This window comes from Podarcis bocagei (assembly GCF_964188305.1).
Source record: "Podarcis bocagei genome assembly, chromosome: 1".
Taxonomy (NCBI): domain Eukaryota; kingdom Metazoa; phylum Chordata; class Lepidosauria; order Squamata; family Lacertidae; genus Podarcis; species Podarcis bocagei.
The window spans coordinates 9,624,780-9,639,694 of NC_138125.1; the positions used below are offsets into that span (position 1 = coordinate 9,624,780).

Below are 14,915 nucleotides of genomic sequence, written 5' to 3' on the forward strand. Positions count from 1 at the left end.
AGCATGACTAAGCTGCTTCTGGCGAACCAGAGCAGCGCACGGAAACACCGTTTACCTTCTCGCCGGAGTGGTACCTATTTATCTACTTGCACTTTGACGTGCTTTCGAACTGCTAGGTTGGCAGGAGCAGGGACCAAGCAATGGGAGCTCACCCTGTCGCGGGGATTCGAACCACCGACCTTCTGATCGGCAAGTCCTAGGCTCTGTGGTTTAACCCACAGCGCCACCCATACCCAAATGACTAATGGGAAGATGTGTAACACTCCGCAAGCAAACTGGGATGGATGCCGAATGAATGCCCACTGTCCTGTAACTGCTCTGTAAACAAATCAGAAAGGAGTCTTGGTAAAAGACCTAATGGGCATGTAAACTTTGCAAATCAAGATGAATGCTGAAAATCTGAATCACCCGGGAGGTCCCTAAGTGTACATTTGTAAAGCATAACTGTTGGCTGGTGTGTTTTCTGTTGCCCTGAATGCATCTCACCTGCCTCAAAGCCCCCGCGGTTGCTGCTCTAGAACTACCAGTGAGACTTGCAAAGCCTCTGGGAGGTAAACTGATTCGGGGCTGGTATACATGTGCTATCTAAGATTCATAGAACTGTAGAGTTGGAAGATACCCAAGGGTCATGTAGTCTAACCCCATGAAAAGCAGGAATCCTTCCCACAGCCGTCTCAGGTTGGGCTCGAACCACCAACCCTTTGGTTAACAGCCAGACGCGCTGACCAGTTGCGCCACCATTCCACACCTCGTCCTCCCAAGTGTCAGGCCAGATCATATCCTTGCTGCCATTATCCTCCCATGTTAAGTTTGAATCTTCGTTTACACGCCGTGTGGAAAATATAAGTCCTATGCAAGCAGTCTCGTAATAAACCTTTGGATGGTTTTGCAGTTCCCAGAGTTGCAAAGAATGGACAGTGTACAGTAAATGAAGCAGACCATGATAAGACATGAAACACCCCCCTGCAAATGCCCAACAACAACCCTTTATCCTTGTTGTCTATGTTCTTAGAATTTTTTCCATGTACCATTTGGAGTCTGTCAGTTTCCCGTGTGCAAACATTACAGCATCCAGAGGGAATGAGAAATGCTTACCTGTGACCACAGAATCAAATGCTAGGCCTGATAGGCTAAAGCAAAGAAAAGCCAGAATTGAGGCCTGCAGAGACATCCTGCTGTCTTGATGGACAGGCCAAACCTGCCCGTGCTAAAGTTAAATTCCTCCTTTCTCCTTTCTCCTGCCTCTATTCCTATTTCTCCTTTCTCTTGCCTCTGTCCTAGCTTCCTGTCAACTCACAGAGTCAGGGATGCAATATTGAAACTGTGCTTTCATGAAGACCCACCAACCTTCAAGTTCAGGGAACGCCAACATACTTAGAGTATACTGTTGTTGTTTAGTCATGTCCGACTCTTCGTGACCCCATGGATCAGAGCACGCCAGGCACTCCTGTCTTCCACTGCCTCCCGCAGTTTGGTCAAACTCATGTTCGTAGCTTTGAGAACACTGTCCAACCATCTCGTCCTCTGTTGTCCCCTTCTCCTTGTACCCTCAATCTTTCCCAACATCAGGGACTTTTCCAGGGAGTCTTCTTGTGCTGGTCCAGGGGGAAGGTTACCGTGGGGCGAGGTCCAGGACCAGAGTTGAGGGTCGGCAGACAGTCTTCCTCGGGCAAAGCAGGGTCCACAGCGAGAAGCTGGGCAAGGACAGGAACTCTGGGGAAACAGGACTGGATGCTGGCCGAAACAGCTCTTCAACGACGTTGCTCCCGCAACCTGGCCTTTATCTTCCCTGAGGCCAGGGGCGGTCCCGGCCCCCAGGAGACCCGCCTCTCCTGGCCTTAAGGCGAGCACTCCTCCTGGGAGAAACCAGTTCCCTTTGCCTCTCTGCCCTGAGCCTCTGCAGTTCAGGAGAGGCTGAAGGGTTACTGGACCCAGGGGGAGACTCACCTGTAGGCACTGAGTCCTCAACCACCTCCGGAGCCAGAGTGGATTCACCTGGTGCCTGCTCCTGAGGATCCGGCACAGGTGCAGGCGCTTCAGAATCAAGGCCCTGCCCCAGCTCAGCCGGCCCTGCAGGCGGGGACTCCTGTGCAGGCTGGGATTCCTCCGGTTCAGCCTATGAATCGGATTCCCAGGCCATCACACTTCTCTTCTCATGAGGTGGCCAAAGTATTGGAGTCTCAGCTTCAGGATCTGTCCTTCCAGTGAGCACTCAGGGCTGATTTTCTTAAGAATGGATAGGTTTGATCTTCTTGCAGTCCATGGGACTCTCAAGAGTCTCCTCCAGCACCATAATTTAAAAGCATCAGTTCTTTGGCGATCAGCCTTCCTTATGGTCCAGCTCTCACTTCTGTACATCACTACTGGGAAAACCATAGCTTTCACTATACATACCTTTGCTGGCAAGGTGATGTCTCTGCTTTTTTAGATGCTGTCTAGGTTTGTCATTGCTTTTCTCCCAAGAAGCAGGCATCTTTTAATTTCGTGGCTGCTGTCAATGAGCCCCTTAGAATATACTAGCATTTAGCATTGTTGATTACTGGTGGGTTCCCTCTCCCCGCTGCCCAGCCAGCCAGCTTTAACGAAGGGGACATGTGCCGCTGTCTGAATGGGCAATCCCTGTTGTAAATTCTAGAGTTCTTTCAGTGAGCAGGAGGAATCAGAGCAATATAATCTGCTCTTCTGCCTATGGAGCTGGCCTCTGGTGGCGAGAAATTCGAATGACAGTGAACTCGTATGCAGTAGTACCATTCCATCACCAGCCTTCACCTTCCTCTGGTCCCCGTCAACTCCATAGCCTCTGATGTTACAGATCCAGTGCCTCTCAAAGTATGAGGTTGGTCTCCTTAAGGAGATGTGGGAACCACCAAAGGTCATCTTAAAAGCTGACCCAGTACAAGAAGCCATTGTGATATATTGGACAAGATTGCATGGCTGGCAAATGCCAAGTGAAGTGTGAATTCTCTGGACATGATGCTAAAAACATAGGTTAGCGTTTCAGGAATGAGCTGCAGTGAATCCTGGGCTTGCATGCTCTCCTCTTCCTCCTGTTCTAGCATAGCTGTGATGCAAAGATTGGAAGCTATTCCTAGTGTCCTAAATTTCCCGGCAGCTTGCCGTGTTATTTGAACCAAGACAACCTGTGGTTAATCTTGACTACAGTTCGTTTAAACAAGCCAACTTCAAACCATAGTTTATGAAGCAGGCATGTTTCAACTAACCATGGTTAAGATTAACCATAGTTTATGGTACAGACGATATGGGAATTTTAAATGAGTCCTTATTGTTTCTTAAAAGGCAGTTAGCTTGCAAATGTGCCATCTGAAGTTAACCTATTATGTCTCTGTGTTCCTCCTTTTCAGTTATGAAACAAATGGGAATTTGCCGAACGAATTAATTGTTACTCCATTGTAAAAGCCCATCCTGAAAACCATTATGCATGGTAGCTTAAAAAGCCCTGCAGAGATTAATTAAAAGTAGCTTCCCCTTCTTAATTAGGGCTCTCAGGAAATAATTGATTACAAATTGCAACAGCCTTGCCGCACGATGTTTGCTTGATATTGCTAATGATAAGTTTTTACCTAATTAGTTCACCATTGACATTGGGAAGCAGCTGCACTCAGTTACAGTAAATCTGACATTAGTAAATCTTATTTTCCGCCCCTCCCCTTCCAGAAGAATTATCCTTACCAAACCATTATTCCCATACTGTTGAAATCCTAGGGAAGAATGCCAAGTTAGAAGCAGGAAATGGATCATATAATAGCTAGCATGTGCTGGATGTGATGTTTTCAGTCCAGCGTTGTTCTAAGGGTCAACATTACCTTCGTTGTACCAAAGCCCTAAAATGTAACAGTCTTCTACATCCTGGTGTAACTTCCCAACAGGGTCAGCATATTTCGTTGGGACCTGTTCCAAAGATCGAGGAAGTGCTCTATGAATATCAGCCATTGCATGTGGAGACCTACGGACCGCCAGTTCCAGATATTGAAGTGTTGGGGAAATTTGGGTAAGTTTTTCCTTATTTATTTATTTTAACCAACGTCACTGTCAGTGAAATGGTATTCAGGCAGGAAACTTGCCACCTTATCCCCCAAATAAAGGGAGGTGGGGGGGGGAGTGAAAGCAAAACAGACCTTAATGAAATACTAGACTTCCTGCCCAAATCAATGTTTTGTTTGGGTGGCCGAATATAAATTTTTTTGGGGTTTTGTTTCTCTCCTGCTCTCTTTCTGCTTTTCTGGTCTTTTATAGATCAGCTGAGAATTCGGCTGGATCGCATTCATGTTTTCAAGGTTGCCGTTGGCAGCTAAGGAGAAGTAGCTGTTCATTTTCAGTTGCACAGCATTAAAGAGCAAAACCCCTCCAAAAATGGGGGGGGGGCACCTTGATTTGTCCAGCCGTAGGAGGCCAGGAAAAATAACAGGGCTGGCCCTTTGCCATGAGAGGGGTTAGATCTGGCTCTCTGGTCCAAAGCTCAGTGGTGTGTTCCATCCATCAGAAGAGCATCCATTGTCCAAGCTCCATTTGAGCCTGGATTGGGAGTACTGGCTCGCCTCCCCGTGCAATTTGTGAGATAGTTCCAACTGCATGAAAGGTCTTTCCCATGGCTTCACAAATGAAAGGCCCTTTTGCAGATTTTTGTCCCCCTCTCCTAATACCAGCACCCAGGGCCCACTCAGCTCTATTTCTCCTTTACATCTGCAGGTGAGGCAGTGGAAGTGCTGGACTAATAATAATAATAATAATAATAATAATAATTTTTTAAAAAAATATTATTTATACCCCGCCCATCTGGCTGGGTTTCCCCAGCCACTCTGGGCAGCTTCCAACAAAATATTAAAATACAGTGGTCTGTTAAACATTAAAAGCTTCCCTAAACAGGGCTGCCTTCAGATGTCTTCTAAAAGTCTGGTAGTTGTTGTTCTCTTTGACATCTGGTGGGTGCCACTACCGAGAAGGCCCTCTGCCTGGTTCCCTGTAACTTGGGTTCTCATAGCGAGGGAACCGCCAGAAGGCCCTCAGCGCTGGACCTCAGTGTCTGGGCTGAACGATGGGGGTGGAGACGCTCCTTCAGGTATGCTGGACCGAGGCCATTTAGGGCTTTAAAGGTCAGCACCAACACTTTAAATTGTGCTCGGAAACATACTGGGAGCCAATGTAGATCTTTCAAGACCGGTGTTATGTGGTCTCGGCAGCCACCCCCAGTCACCCGTCTAGTTGCCGCATTCTGGATTAGTTGCAGTTTCCAGGTCACCTTCAAAGGTTAGTGTCTTGCCTCAGTAATGGACTGGATGAGAGCCAACAAACTGAAGCTCAATCCAGATATGTCTGAGGCACTGTTAGTGGGTGGTTCCCTAGACCAGATGGGTGGGAGATCGCCTGTTCTTGATGCGGTTATACTTCCTCTGAAAGGGCATAGAATCATAGAATCATAGAGTTGGAATAGACCACAAGGGCCATCGAGTCCAACCCCCTGCCAAGCAGGAAACACCATCAGAGCACTCCTGACATATGGTTGTCAAGCCTCTACTTAAAGACCTCCAAAGAAGGAGACTCCACCACACTCCTTGGCAGCAAATTCCACTGTCGAACAGCTCTTACTGTCAGGAAGTTCTTCCTAATGTTTAGGTGGAATCTTCTTTCTTGTAGTTTGGATCCATTGCTCCGTGTCCGCTTCTCTGGAGCAGCAGAAAACAACCTTTCTCCCTCCTCTATGTGACATCCTTTTATAGGCAGGCTCGCAGCTTGGAGGCAGCTTGGAGGTACGCCTGGATCCTTTGCTGTCGCTCGAGGCTCAGGTGGCCTCAGTGGCCCGGAATGCCTTCCATCAGCTTTGGCTGGTGGTCCAGCTACACCTCTATCTGGACAGGGATAGCCTACCTACTGTTGTCTGTGCTGTGGTAACCTCAGGGTTAGGTTACTGCAATGTGTTATACGGTTCGGAAACTTCAGTTGGTGCAGAATTCAGCGGCTGGGTTACTCACTGGAGCAAGAAGGCTTGAGCATGTTACACCGATCCTGGTCCGACTGCACTACCAATTAGTTTCTGGGGGCCCAATTCCAAGTGCTGGTTTTGACCTATAAAGGACCGCAATACCTCAAGGACCTCCTCTTTCCATATGAACCTGCTTGGACCCTGAAATCATCTTCTGAGGCCCTTCTTCATGTGCCTCCACCCTCGAGAGGTCCAGAGGGCGGCAACATGAGAACAGGGCCTTCTCTGCTGTGGCTCCCCATCTGTGGAATACTCTCCCCAGGGAAGTTCGCCTGGCGCCTTCATTATACACCTTTAGGTGCCAGGCAAAAACGTTCCTTTTAAGGGATGTTTTTAATGTTTGGTGATTTATTGTATTTTAAATATTTTGTTGGAAGCTGCCCAGAGTGGCTGGCAAAACCTAGCCAGATGGGTGGGGTTTTAATAATAATAAAATAATAACAATAACAATCAGGCCTTTGGTTGACCGGATTGGCATCCCACATCCTATACCCTTTTAAAATGTGGCTCTTTTTTGGGGGGGGGTGTTGTTGTTATTGGGTCATTGTTCTTATTTTGATTTTATCTATTGTAATCTTTTCTGTGAATCACCCTGAGACATCTGGGTATAGGGTGGTGTATAAATTCAAAAAACAAAACAAAACAAATGACGCTGAATGTTGGAAGGTTCAGAACAGACGAAAGGAGGTTCTTCCCTTGGCAAGGTAAAACTTTGCAACTTGCTCTTGCGAGAGAGAAGTGACGGCTGCCAATTTGGATGACTTTAACAGGAAACTAAAAGATTCTCCTAAAGATTTCAGAATAAGGCATCGCAAAGGAAGGTCAAGTATAGAATCAGCATAATTAGCAAGGGAATAAAATGCTATCCTAAACACAGAATGTATCCGTGGTTCATCATATTCAGCAACCAGGTTCAAAAATGCACAGCCATTACCTTACAGGAAATTGGGTGGGTTGAGGGCGATGCTGCTTTCCGTCGTTCTCATTTTGCCCCAGGATACTTTTGGGCCCCCGCATTATAAGTATTGGTTGCGGCGGGTGGGAGAGCAGGATTCCTTATGGCCCTGGTGCTTGGAGAGAAGGTGGCAGAAGGCCGTTCTCAAACGTGTGCCAGCCCTGACACCAGCAGATGTCTCATTGACAGTGCTGTTCGTCAAGGGCTTCAGAGTCTGTGGACAACAGTTTCACGACCAGTTTATAGCAGAAACTGGGGGGGGGGGCATAATAGCAATCCTTTACCTTAATCCAGGGCCTGGCCTCATCCATCCTCTGGTCCCAGTAGCCTTTGTCCTTCAAGGTGATGAGCTGAGACTAAATGTGGATCCTTTCATATGCAACAAAGCAGTTCAGGAGATCTGTTCCTCACTCTTTGCTTCTTTGGGTAGGAAAGGCAGGATATAAAGGTAACAGATAAGTATTGTAAATAATCACTAAATTGGTGAAGGAATTAACCTGTGATGTCATTGTGTAGGGTTTGCTTTGGTTTCTTGAGGGTCTGCCCCAACTGTTTTATTTGAGGAGCCCTTTACATTTTGTGTTTCACATCTTCTCATTATCTGGTGTATCAGGTTATTAGAGGCAAATGTTAATTAGCTTTCCCAGCCCTGGCGCAGCCTGAGCTTGCAAACGCCACCTGTTAGCAGAACAGCTGCTTGGGCCTCCAAAGCCCTGGGATTTCGAATGACGAGTTGCAATGTGTGGTGGTAAGGAATGGGCCTCTCATTCTGCATCAGGAATCTCTCAGCTCTTGGCATTTCGTGTTTTCCACCAGAGTTTTGAGAACCGGCTTTCAGCAGCCAAACATGAAACAGCCTCCCTGTGTCATGCTTGCTGGAACACGGCCTGAAGTCATCATGTGACATTCGCTGTTTGTTAAATGTCCTTGCTCTTGCCTAAAAGCAGTACATGTAGCAAATACCGCATTTTTCGTTCTATAGGACGCACCAGACAATAAGACACACCTAGGTTTTTTTTTGGGGGGGGGGAGGAAAACAAGAAAAAAATATTTGGAATCCCAGAAGCCAGAATAGCAAGAGGGATCTGGATTCTGGGATACCGTGTGGCTGTTCTGGCTTCTGGGATGACCGCGCCAAGCCTCTTCAGGGCAGCGGGATGAAGGCTCCCCCTGCCCGGAAGAGGCTGCGTGGGGCTAAGGGCAGAAGCCAGGACAGCAAGCGGGATCGCTGTGTAGCGATCCCTCTTGCTGTCCTGGCTTATAGGATAGCTGCACGCACCCTCTCTCGGGCAGCGGGATGAAGGCTCCCCCTGCCCGAAGAGGCTGCGTGTGGCTAAGGCAGAAGCCAGGACAGGCACGTCGCTGAAGGGACGCTGCGCAGTTCTTCCTCTCTGCGCTGCGCAGAGAGGGAGAACTGTGCAGCGCCCCTTCAAGCGAAGCTGGAGAAGGAACAGAAGGAGTCCCTTCTGTTCCTCCTCCGGCTTCTCAGGACAGGCGCCTCGCTGAAGGGGCGCTGCGCAGCGCCATTCACTCCATAAGACGCACTCACATTTCCCTTTACTTTATAGGAGGAAAAAAGTGTGTCTTATGGAGTGCGTCTTACGGTAACTAACATGGGTAAGAGACTATGAGCCAAAAGGCACACCCTGATGATTTTGCTAGCTGTTGTGGGTATCTGCATCAGGACCTCAAGACCCTGGGTGAGGAGACGGGGAGCCAACGTGAGACACCCCACATGTTGCTGGACTGCAGCTCTCATCATTTCTGATGATTTGCCCTGTTGGCGGGGTTAGTTGGAGTTGGCATCTAGTGCCACCTGGAAGGCGCAGTTATATAAACTATATATAGGCTCAGCTATATAAACTGGGCGCCAAGTGGCTCTTTAATCCAAGGTTCCAGTCGCCAAAATGGAATGCCTGGTTGCCATTTTGGGGCAAGACAGCTCTGAAGTCTTGTGTTTTATATGATGGACTGTCGGTGATTGATTTTCATTAAACATCTGGCTAGTTCAGATGACGACCTTGAGCTAGCTTTCTCCCGATTGAAGTGTTTGAGAACCAGGACATTCACAGGGAAAACAAAATCCTTGTTTACAAAGTTGTAGTACTACCAACCTTACTGTACTCTTGTGAAACATGGACCATTTATAAACACCGTCTCCAACTCCTTGAAAGATTCCATCAACAGTGTCTCCAAAATTTGTACACATCACTTGGGAAGACAGGTGAACTAATGCTAGTGTACTGGAAGAAGCAAAGATCACCAGTGTTGAAGCAATGATTCTTCAACATCAACTTTGTTGGACTGGTCATGTTGTTCGGATGCCTATTTTATCGTCTTCCAAAGCAACTACTCTACTCCGAACTTAAATATGGAAAACATAATGCTGGTGGTCAATAAAAGAGGTTTAAAGGCTCTCTCAAGGCAAATCTAAAAAAAGTAGTGTAAACACAGACAACTGGGAAACACTGGCCTGTGAGTGCTCCAGTTGGAGAACAGCCTTTACCAAAGGTGTCATGGGCTTTGAAGATGCTTGAACTCAGGATGAAAGGGAGAAATGCGCTAAGTGGAAAACAGGTGTGGCGAATCCACACCGTGATCAACTCCCGCCCAGAAACTGATGTCCCCACTGTGGAAGGATGTGTGGATCCAGAATTGGCCTCCACAGTCACTTAAGGACTCACTGTTAAGACCTTGTTCATGGAAGACAATCTTACTCAGCTATGAGTGATCCCCAAAGAAAGGAGAGAAGAAGGTGAAGAGCTTTGAGAACTTAAAGAAGAAAAGTCACTTGATCCAGGGACAGTCCATATATATTGATTGGACTATTCTGACCTCTTTTTCTGAATGGTGACAGACCATTCATAATGTAGGGATAGTCTTCACAATTGTGAGTAGGGCAGTGGGGTGTGGTAAGTGAAGACAAGCGACAACAATTTACTATAATGTTGTTCACTGCTCCTGCTCAGGCTGCACAGAAAAAGCATTTTGGTTCCTGAAATTCATTCTGATTGCGCAAATAAAATATAACAAACAGAATTCTACAAGAAGTGTGTGAAAACAGTTAAGATCCAAGGATCCCTAGCATGAACCTCCAGGTGGTGGAGATGTCAAGCGCCCTCCTGGCACCTGCACTTGGTCGCAAGTGGCCGATAGCCAGGTGCAAGATGTGCCTGGTGTCCATCTAATTTCGAACACTCGGAAAGCGTCATATTGGCTGTTCTTGCTCCAGAGCTTCGTTCATTCTATTTATATCCTGCTCTTTTTCCCAAGAGCTCAAAGGAGTGTACATGGTCCTCTCTTCTCTTGTCCCTGCCCCACCCCCGCTTGCCAATTTTATCCTTGAAACAACCCTATGAGGTAGGTCAGGCTGAGAAACTGTGACTGGCCCAAGGTCATCAAGGGGGTGGGGTTTATTGATTTGAGTGTGTGTGTGTTGTTCTCGTTTTTATTGTGCATTTTGAGTTTTTATCTTGTACAGTGGTACCTCTGATTGTGAACGGGACCCGTTCCGGAGGCCTGTTTGCAACATGAAAAGAGCGCAACCTGCAGGTTGCGATTTGCCACTTATGCACATGCGCGCGATGTCATTTTGCGCTTCTGCGCATGCGCGCGTGGCGAAACCTGGAAGTAACCCTTTCCGGTACTTTCGGGTTGCCGCGGGACGTATCCTGAAGGAACGTAACATGAAGCGGACGTAACATGAGGTATGACTGTATTTTTGTGTTGCGAACTGTCTTGAGATATTACAGATGAAGGCCAGCATAGAAAATGAATGAATGAATGGGTGAGTAGGGATTTGAACCCTGGTCTCCCAGGTCCCAGTCCAGGACTCTAACCACTACACTACAACACTGGCTCCATCACCCATGGCCCCGTAGCTAAGGCCCTAAGAGTTCTGTTCCTCCCCACCTGGCTATTCAGCGAAAGGTACCGTGATTTTGCTGATAAGGCTGCAGCAAGTCCGCTGTGAAAGGATATTAGACAGGCAGAAATATATTTTTGAAAGACCCATCTCATGAAATGCCCTGAAAGTAATAAACAATGTCTCCAAAAATCAATAGAAAATGCTACCAGAAGTAATTTTTTCCGAAAGCTACAGGACAAAAGTAATACGCTGCACTGGCAGCAAAAAGGGGTGGGTGGGAAGGGGGGGACCCAGAGGGTGGGGGGAAGAGAGTCCTTTGCTCCTGAGACTTGAAGAAGCTGAGGTCTGCACATCGCTTTGGGAAACTGGCTAGTAAGCGATAAATTGTAGTAATCAAGTTGCAATATTATTTTAGGAATGTGAAGTTTTTGCTGTAGCCGATGACTAACAGTGATATTTGTTTAAAAAGGGGGGAAAGAACAAACAGCAAAGTGAAATGGCGCCAGTCTTGATGTTCTAATGCAGTCAAGCCAAGGTTCCAAAGGAATCCTGGGGTTCCATGGAGACGTGTCAAGGATTCCTCAATGAGAGAGTCAGTAGCGTTGAACAGACTTTCCTGGCTGCTCAGGACTGCTACCCCAGCCAAGCTGTTCACCCCTGTGTTGCACAGCCATGGGGGACTACCAGATGCGCCCCATGGGTTCACTCGGTTCATGCAAGGTGACAATGAGGCCCAGCGCACTTGTGTTCCCTTCAACGTGCCCCAGAATCTGTGGGTGGGCAGGTGGCAGATGCACACAGGTGTGTCTGTCCCTGTGTGTAGAGGCACTGTTGTGCCAGATGCGCACAGGTTTCTTGGCAGAATAGTTGCTATGAAAGGGATTTCCTGAAGCTAGAGAATGTAGAAACTTGCAGATCTTGTGCGTGGACAAGATGATGATGATGATGATGATGATGATAATAATAATAATAATAATACAAAATTTTCTTTATACCCCACCCTCCCCAGCCAGAGCCGGGCTCAGGGCGGCTAACACCAGTAAAATTACAGTAAAAACATAATAGGGGAAAAAAACCCAATTTAAAATACAGGTTAGAATGCAATTTAAAATGCAGCCTCATTTTTAAAAGTAGTCTATAAAAAGATGGCAGGGCAAAGGCGAGAAAGGGAAAAGTTTAGTATTAAATGGGTACAAGTAAGACCTCCAATAAAACATTGCTTGTTCAGGGTTCCAAGCAGGTAACCACACCCTATTCCAGAATACTCTATTCCACTTCCTGCCCTCCTGTTCCGTCCACCCTCCCCCTTGACAGCCATCATTTAGTGCCCGCTGAGTGTGCTTAGTCCTGATTGAATGTTTTTTGCCCTCTTAATCCCACCCCCCCAAAAAAATTGTTTATAGGCACATGCACACACTCTTCTGAAAACCTCCCTCTTGTGTGTGAATCGTCTTCTTTTAGTCAAATAAATTTGTGTAGCCAAAACATTTGCTTACCACATTTTATGAACAGGGTAGCGGTGTTGATGACGGAAGCCTTCTGTTGCTTTCTTGTTTGTGTCTTACTTGGAAAGAAGAACAAAATCATTTCAACACGTTGCCTATGGTTTTTGTGAAATACAGCAGAATATTTTCTATTGCGGGATAGAAAGAAGGATTGCAAGATCCATGCGACTCCCAAGTGGCACCGCTCTCTCTCTCTGGCACTGCCAATTATACTAATTTGCTCCAGACGAGATGGAAACACAAGTTAATGTTTTGCCAATGAGGGCTGAGTTTTCCCAGTGCTAAGTGCTGAATGAGGTTCCCAAGACTGCTCTGTTGGCAGCTGAAATTTTCCTATGCTACTAACGTAAGCTTATCCTTTTTATGTATTTAGATAAATATTCCCGTCCGTTCCCCGCTCCACTCTTGAGTAGCCATCTGGCGCTCTTTTGGAATCCAAAGTTTGTGTTGGGTGGTTCTGTTGACTCTTCCATCTTAGAGTGGATCAATATGCCTAGCATTTTACAAAGTAGGATCTCAGCCATGCTGGGGCTTCCACCCTTGTCTGCCATTTAGTTACACTCTGCTTTTTACCTTCTGAAGCACCTTCTGAAGCACCTTCTTAGCGAAATGAGATTAAAACTACTGTAGCCCAGTAACAACAATGAAAAACGAGACATAGAACAACAACAAACTGTTAATATTTTACAGTGGTGCCTCACAAGATGAAAAGAATCCGTTCTGTGATTCTCTTCGTCTAGCGGTTTTTTCGTCTTGCGAAGCAAGCCCATCGAAGGATTAGCGGATTAGCGCTATTAGCGGCTTTTACCGGCTTATCTGCTGATCGGATCAGCTGATAAGCGGCTTAGAGGCTTAGAAAAAAAGGGGGGGGACCCAGCAGGAACTCGCAAGACATTGTCGTCTTGCGAAGCAAGCCCATAGGAGATTCGTTTTGCGAAGCACCTCCAAAACGGAAAACTTTCGTCTAGCGAGTTTTCCATCTTGCAAGGCATTCGTCTTGTGGGGCACCACTGTATTGTAAACTGCCTAGAGGATACGGCAGGGATGGAGAACTGGATCCAGATATCAGATAGGATCCTGGTGTCCTCCAAGCCCACAGGCCACTTTGTCAAACACGTGACATCACAGTGATGTCATATGAAATGCTCCTTTGCCCACACGGGTTGATTTCAAGTTGCACAGCTAAAGGAAGTATTTCCTTGAGCTGCTTGCTGTAAGCACTGATCAGCGCTGACAAGGAACGATCAGGAACATGCTTCAAGGCACTCAGTTGTTCCTTTGTAGCTGTGTCTTTACCTGCCCCACCCCTGACAGCTCATACAATGTCAGGTGTGGGGCACGTGGGTGTGGTTTGGGGGAAATGGCCTTGTGGGCCAAACTGGGGGCCCTGCTGGGCCTAATTTGTCTCATGAGCTCCAGATTCTATCTACATCACTGAGCTATTGTGATAGGCATCTGACATGCTTAATGAATCGCAATAAAGCAAAAACAACTGAGCAGAGAAGCATCAGTATCAAATGGGAAGTGACTTTAGGCCAACAATTAATAATGATAATAATAATAATTAATAATGTTTTATTTATACCCCGTCCTTCCCGGTTCAAAAACCGGCCTCAGGGCGGCTAACAACAAATTTAAAACACTTAATTGTAAAAGCAGAATAAAATACAATATCAAAACATGAATAACAATAAAATTCAAATTTCAGAAATCAATTTAGGGGAAATAAGCATTAGGTAATCCCCAGGGCTAGCTGGCTGAATTAGTCCTACTTGGGCCAGCGAGGAGGTCAGGGGAGAATTAGCTGTGGGGTCTCAGAGCGGGTAATCTTCATAAAAGGGGAGGGGGAGGGAAGGGAAATAAAAGATCAGGCTGAATTCAGATTAAAGGCCAGGCAGAATAGCTCTGTCTTACAGGCCCGACGGAAGGAGGTTAAATCCTGCAGGGCCCTAGTCTCATGGGACAGAGCATTCCAGCAGGTCGGAGCCATCACTGAGAAGGCCCTGGCCCTGGTAGAGGATAGTCTGACTTTCTTAGGGCCTGGGACCTCTAAACTATGGTTATTCATGGACCTTAAGGTCCTGTGCAGGGCATACCAGGAGAGGCGGTCTCGTAAATACGAGGGCCCTAAGCTGCTATGGGCTTTAAAGGTCAAGACCAGCACCCTGAACCTGACCCTATACTCCACTGGGAGCCAGTGCAACCGGTATAGCACTGGGTGAATATGCTCCCATGGCAGGGACCCTGTGAGGAGCCTCTCTGCAGCATTCTGCCCCCGCTGGAGTTTGTGGGACAGTTTCAAGGGCAGCCCCGCGTAGAGCTAGTTACAGTAGTCAAAAGCCGGTTGGAAGAATACTGTTTCCATCTTGAATCAAAATAGCATCAAAGGAGGGACTGAACAGAGAGTGGCACAGCCACTCTCCCAGAGTTCGAATGACGCAGCCGTTGCAGACCAGCTAGTCTTCCATCAGTGGCGAAACATAGAGCAGGATCTCACCCAAAGAACATGGTGATCAGCGGGTTCATTTCAGAGAAGGCCCTTCAAGTATCCAGGTCCTAAACTGTTCTCCAGGCTCATTCTCCTCCAGT

The 14,915-nt window shown here is 47.1% G+C and overlaps 1 protein-coding gene across 1 annotated transcript in view; it reads left to right on the plus strand.

Moving 5' to 3' along the window:
• Window positions 1-14,915, plus strand: part of MNAT1 (MNAT1 component of CDK activating kinase) — a 141,706-nt gene that overhangs the window by 96,074 nt on the left and 30,717 nt on the right. The window contains exon 7 of the mRNA XM_081194089.1: window positions 3,888-4,009. Coding sequence (XP_081050215.1) covers window positions 3,888-4,009 — 122 coding nt within the window. The remainder of the gene's footprint in view (window positions 1-3,887; window positions 4,010-14,915) is intronic.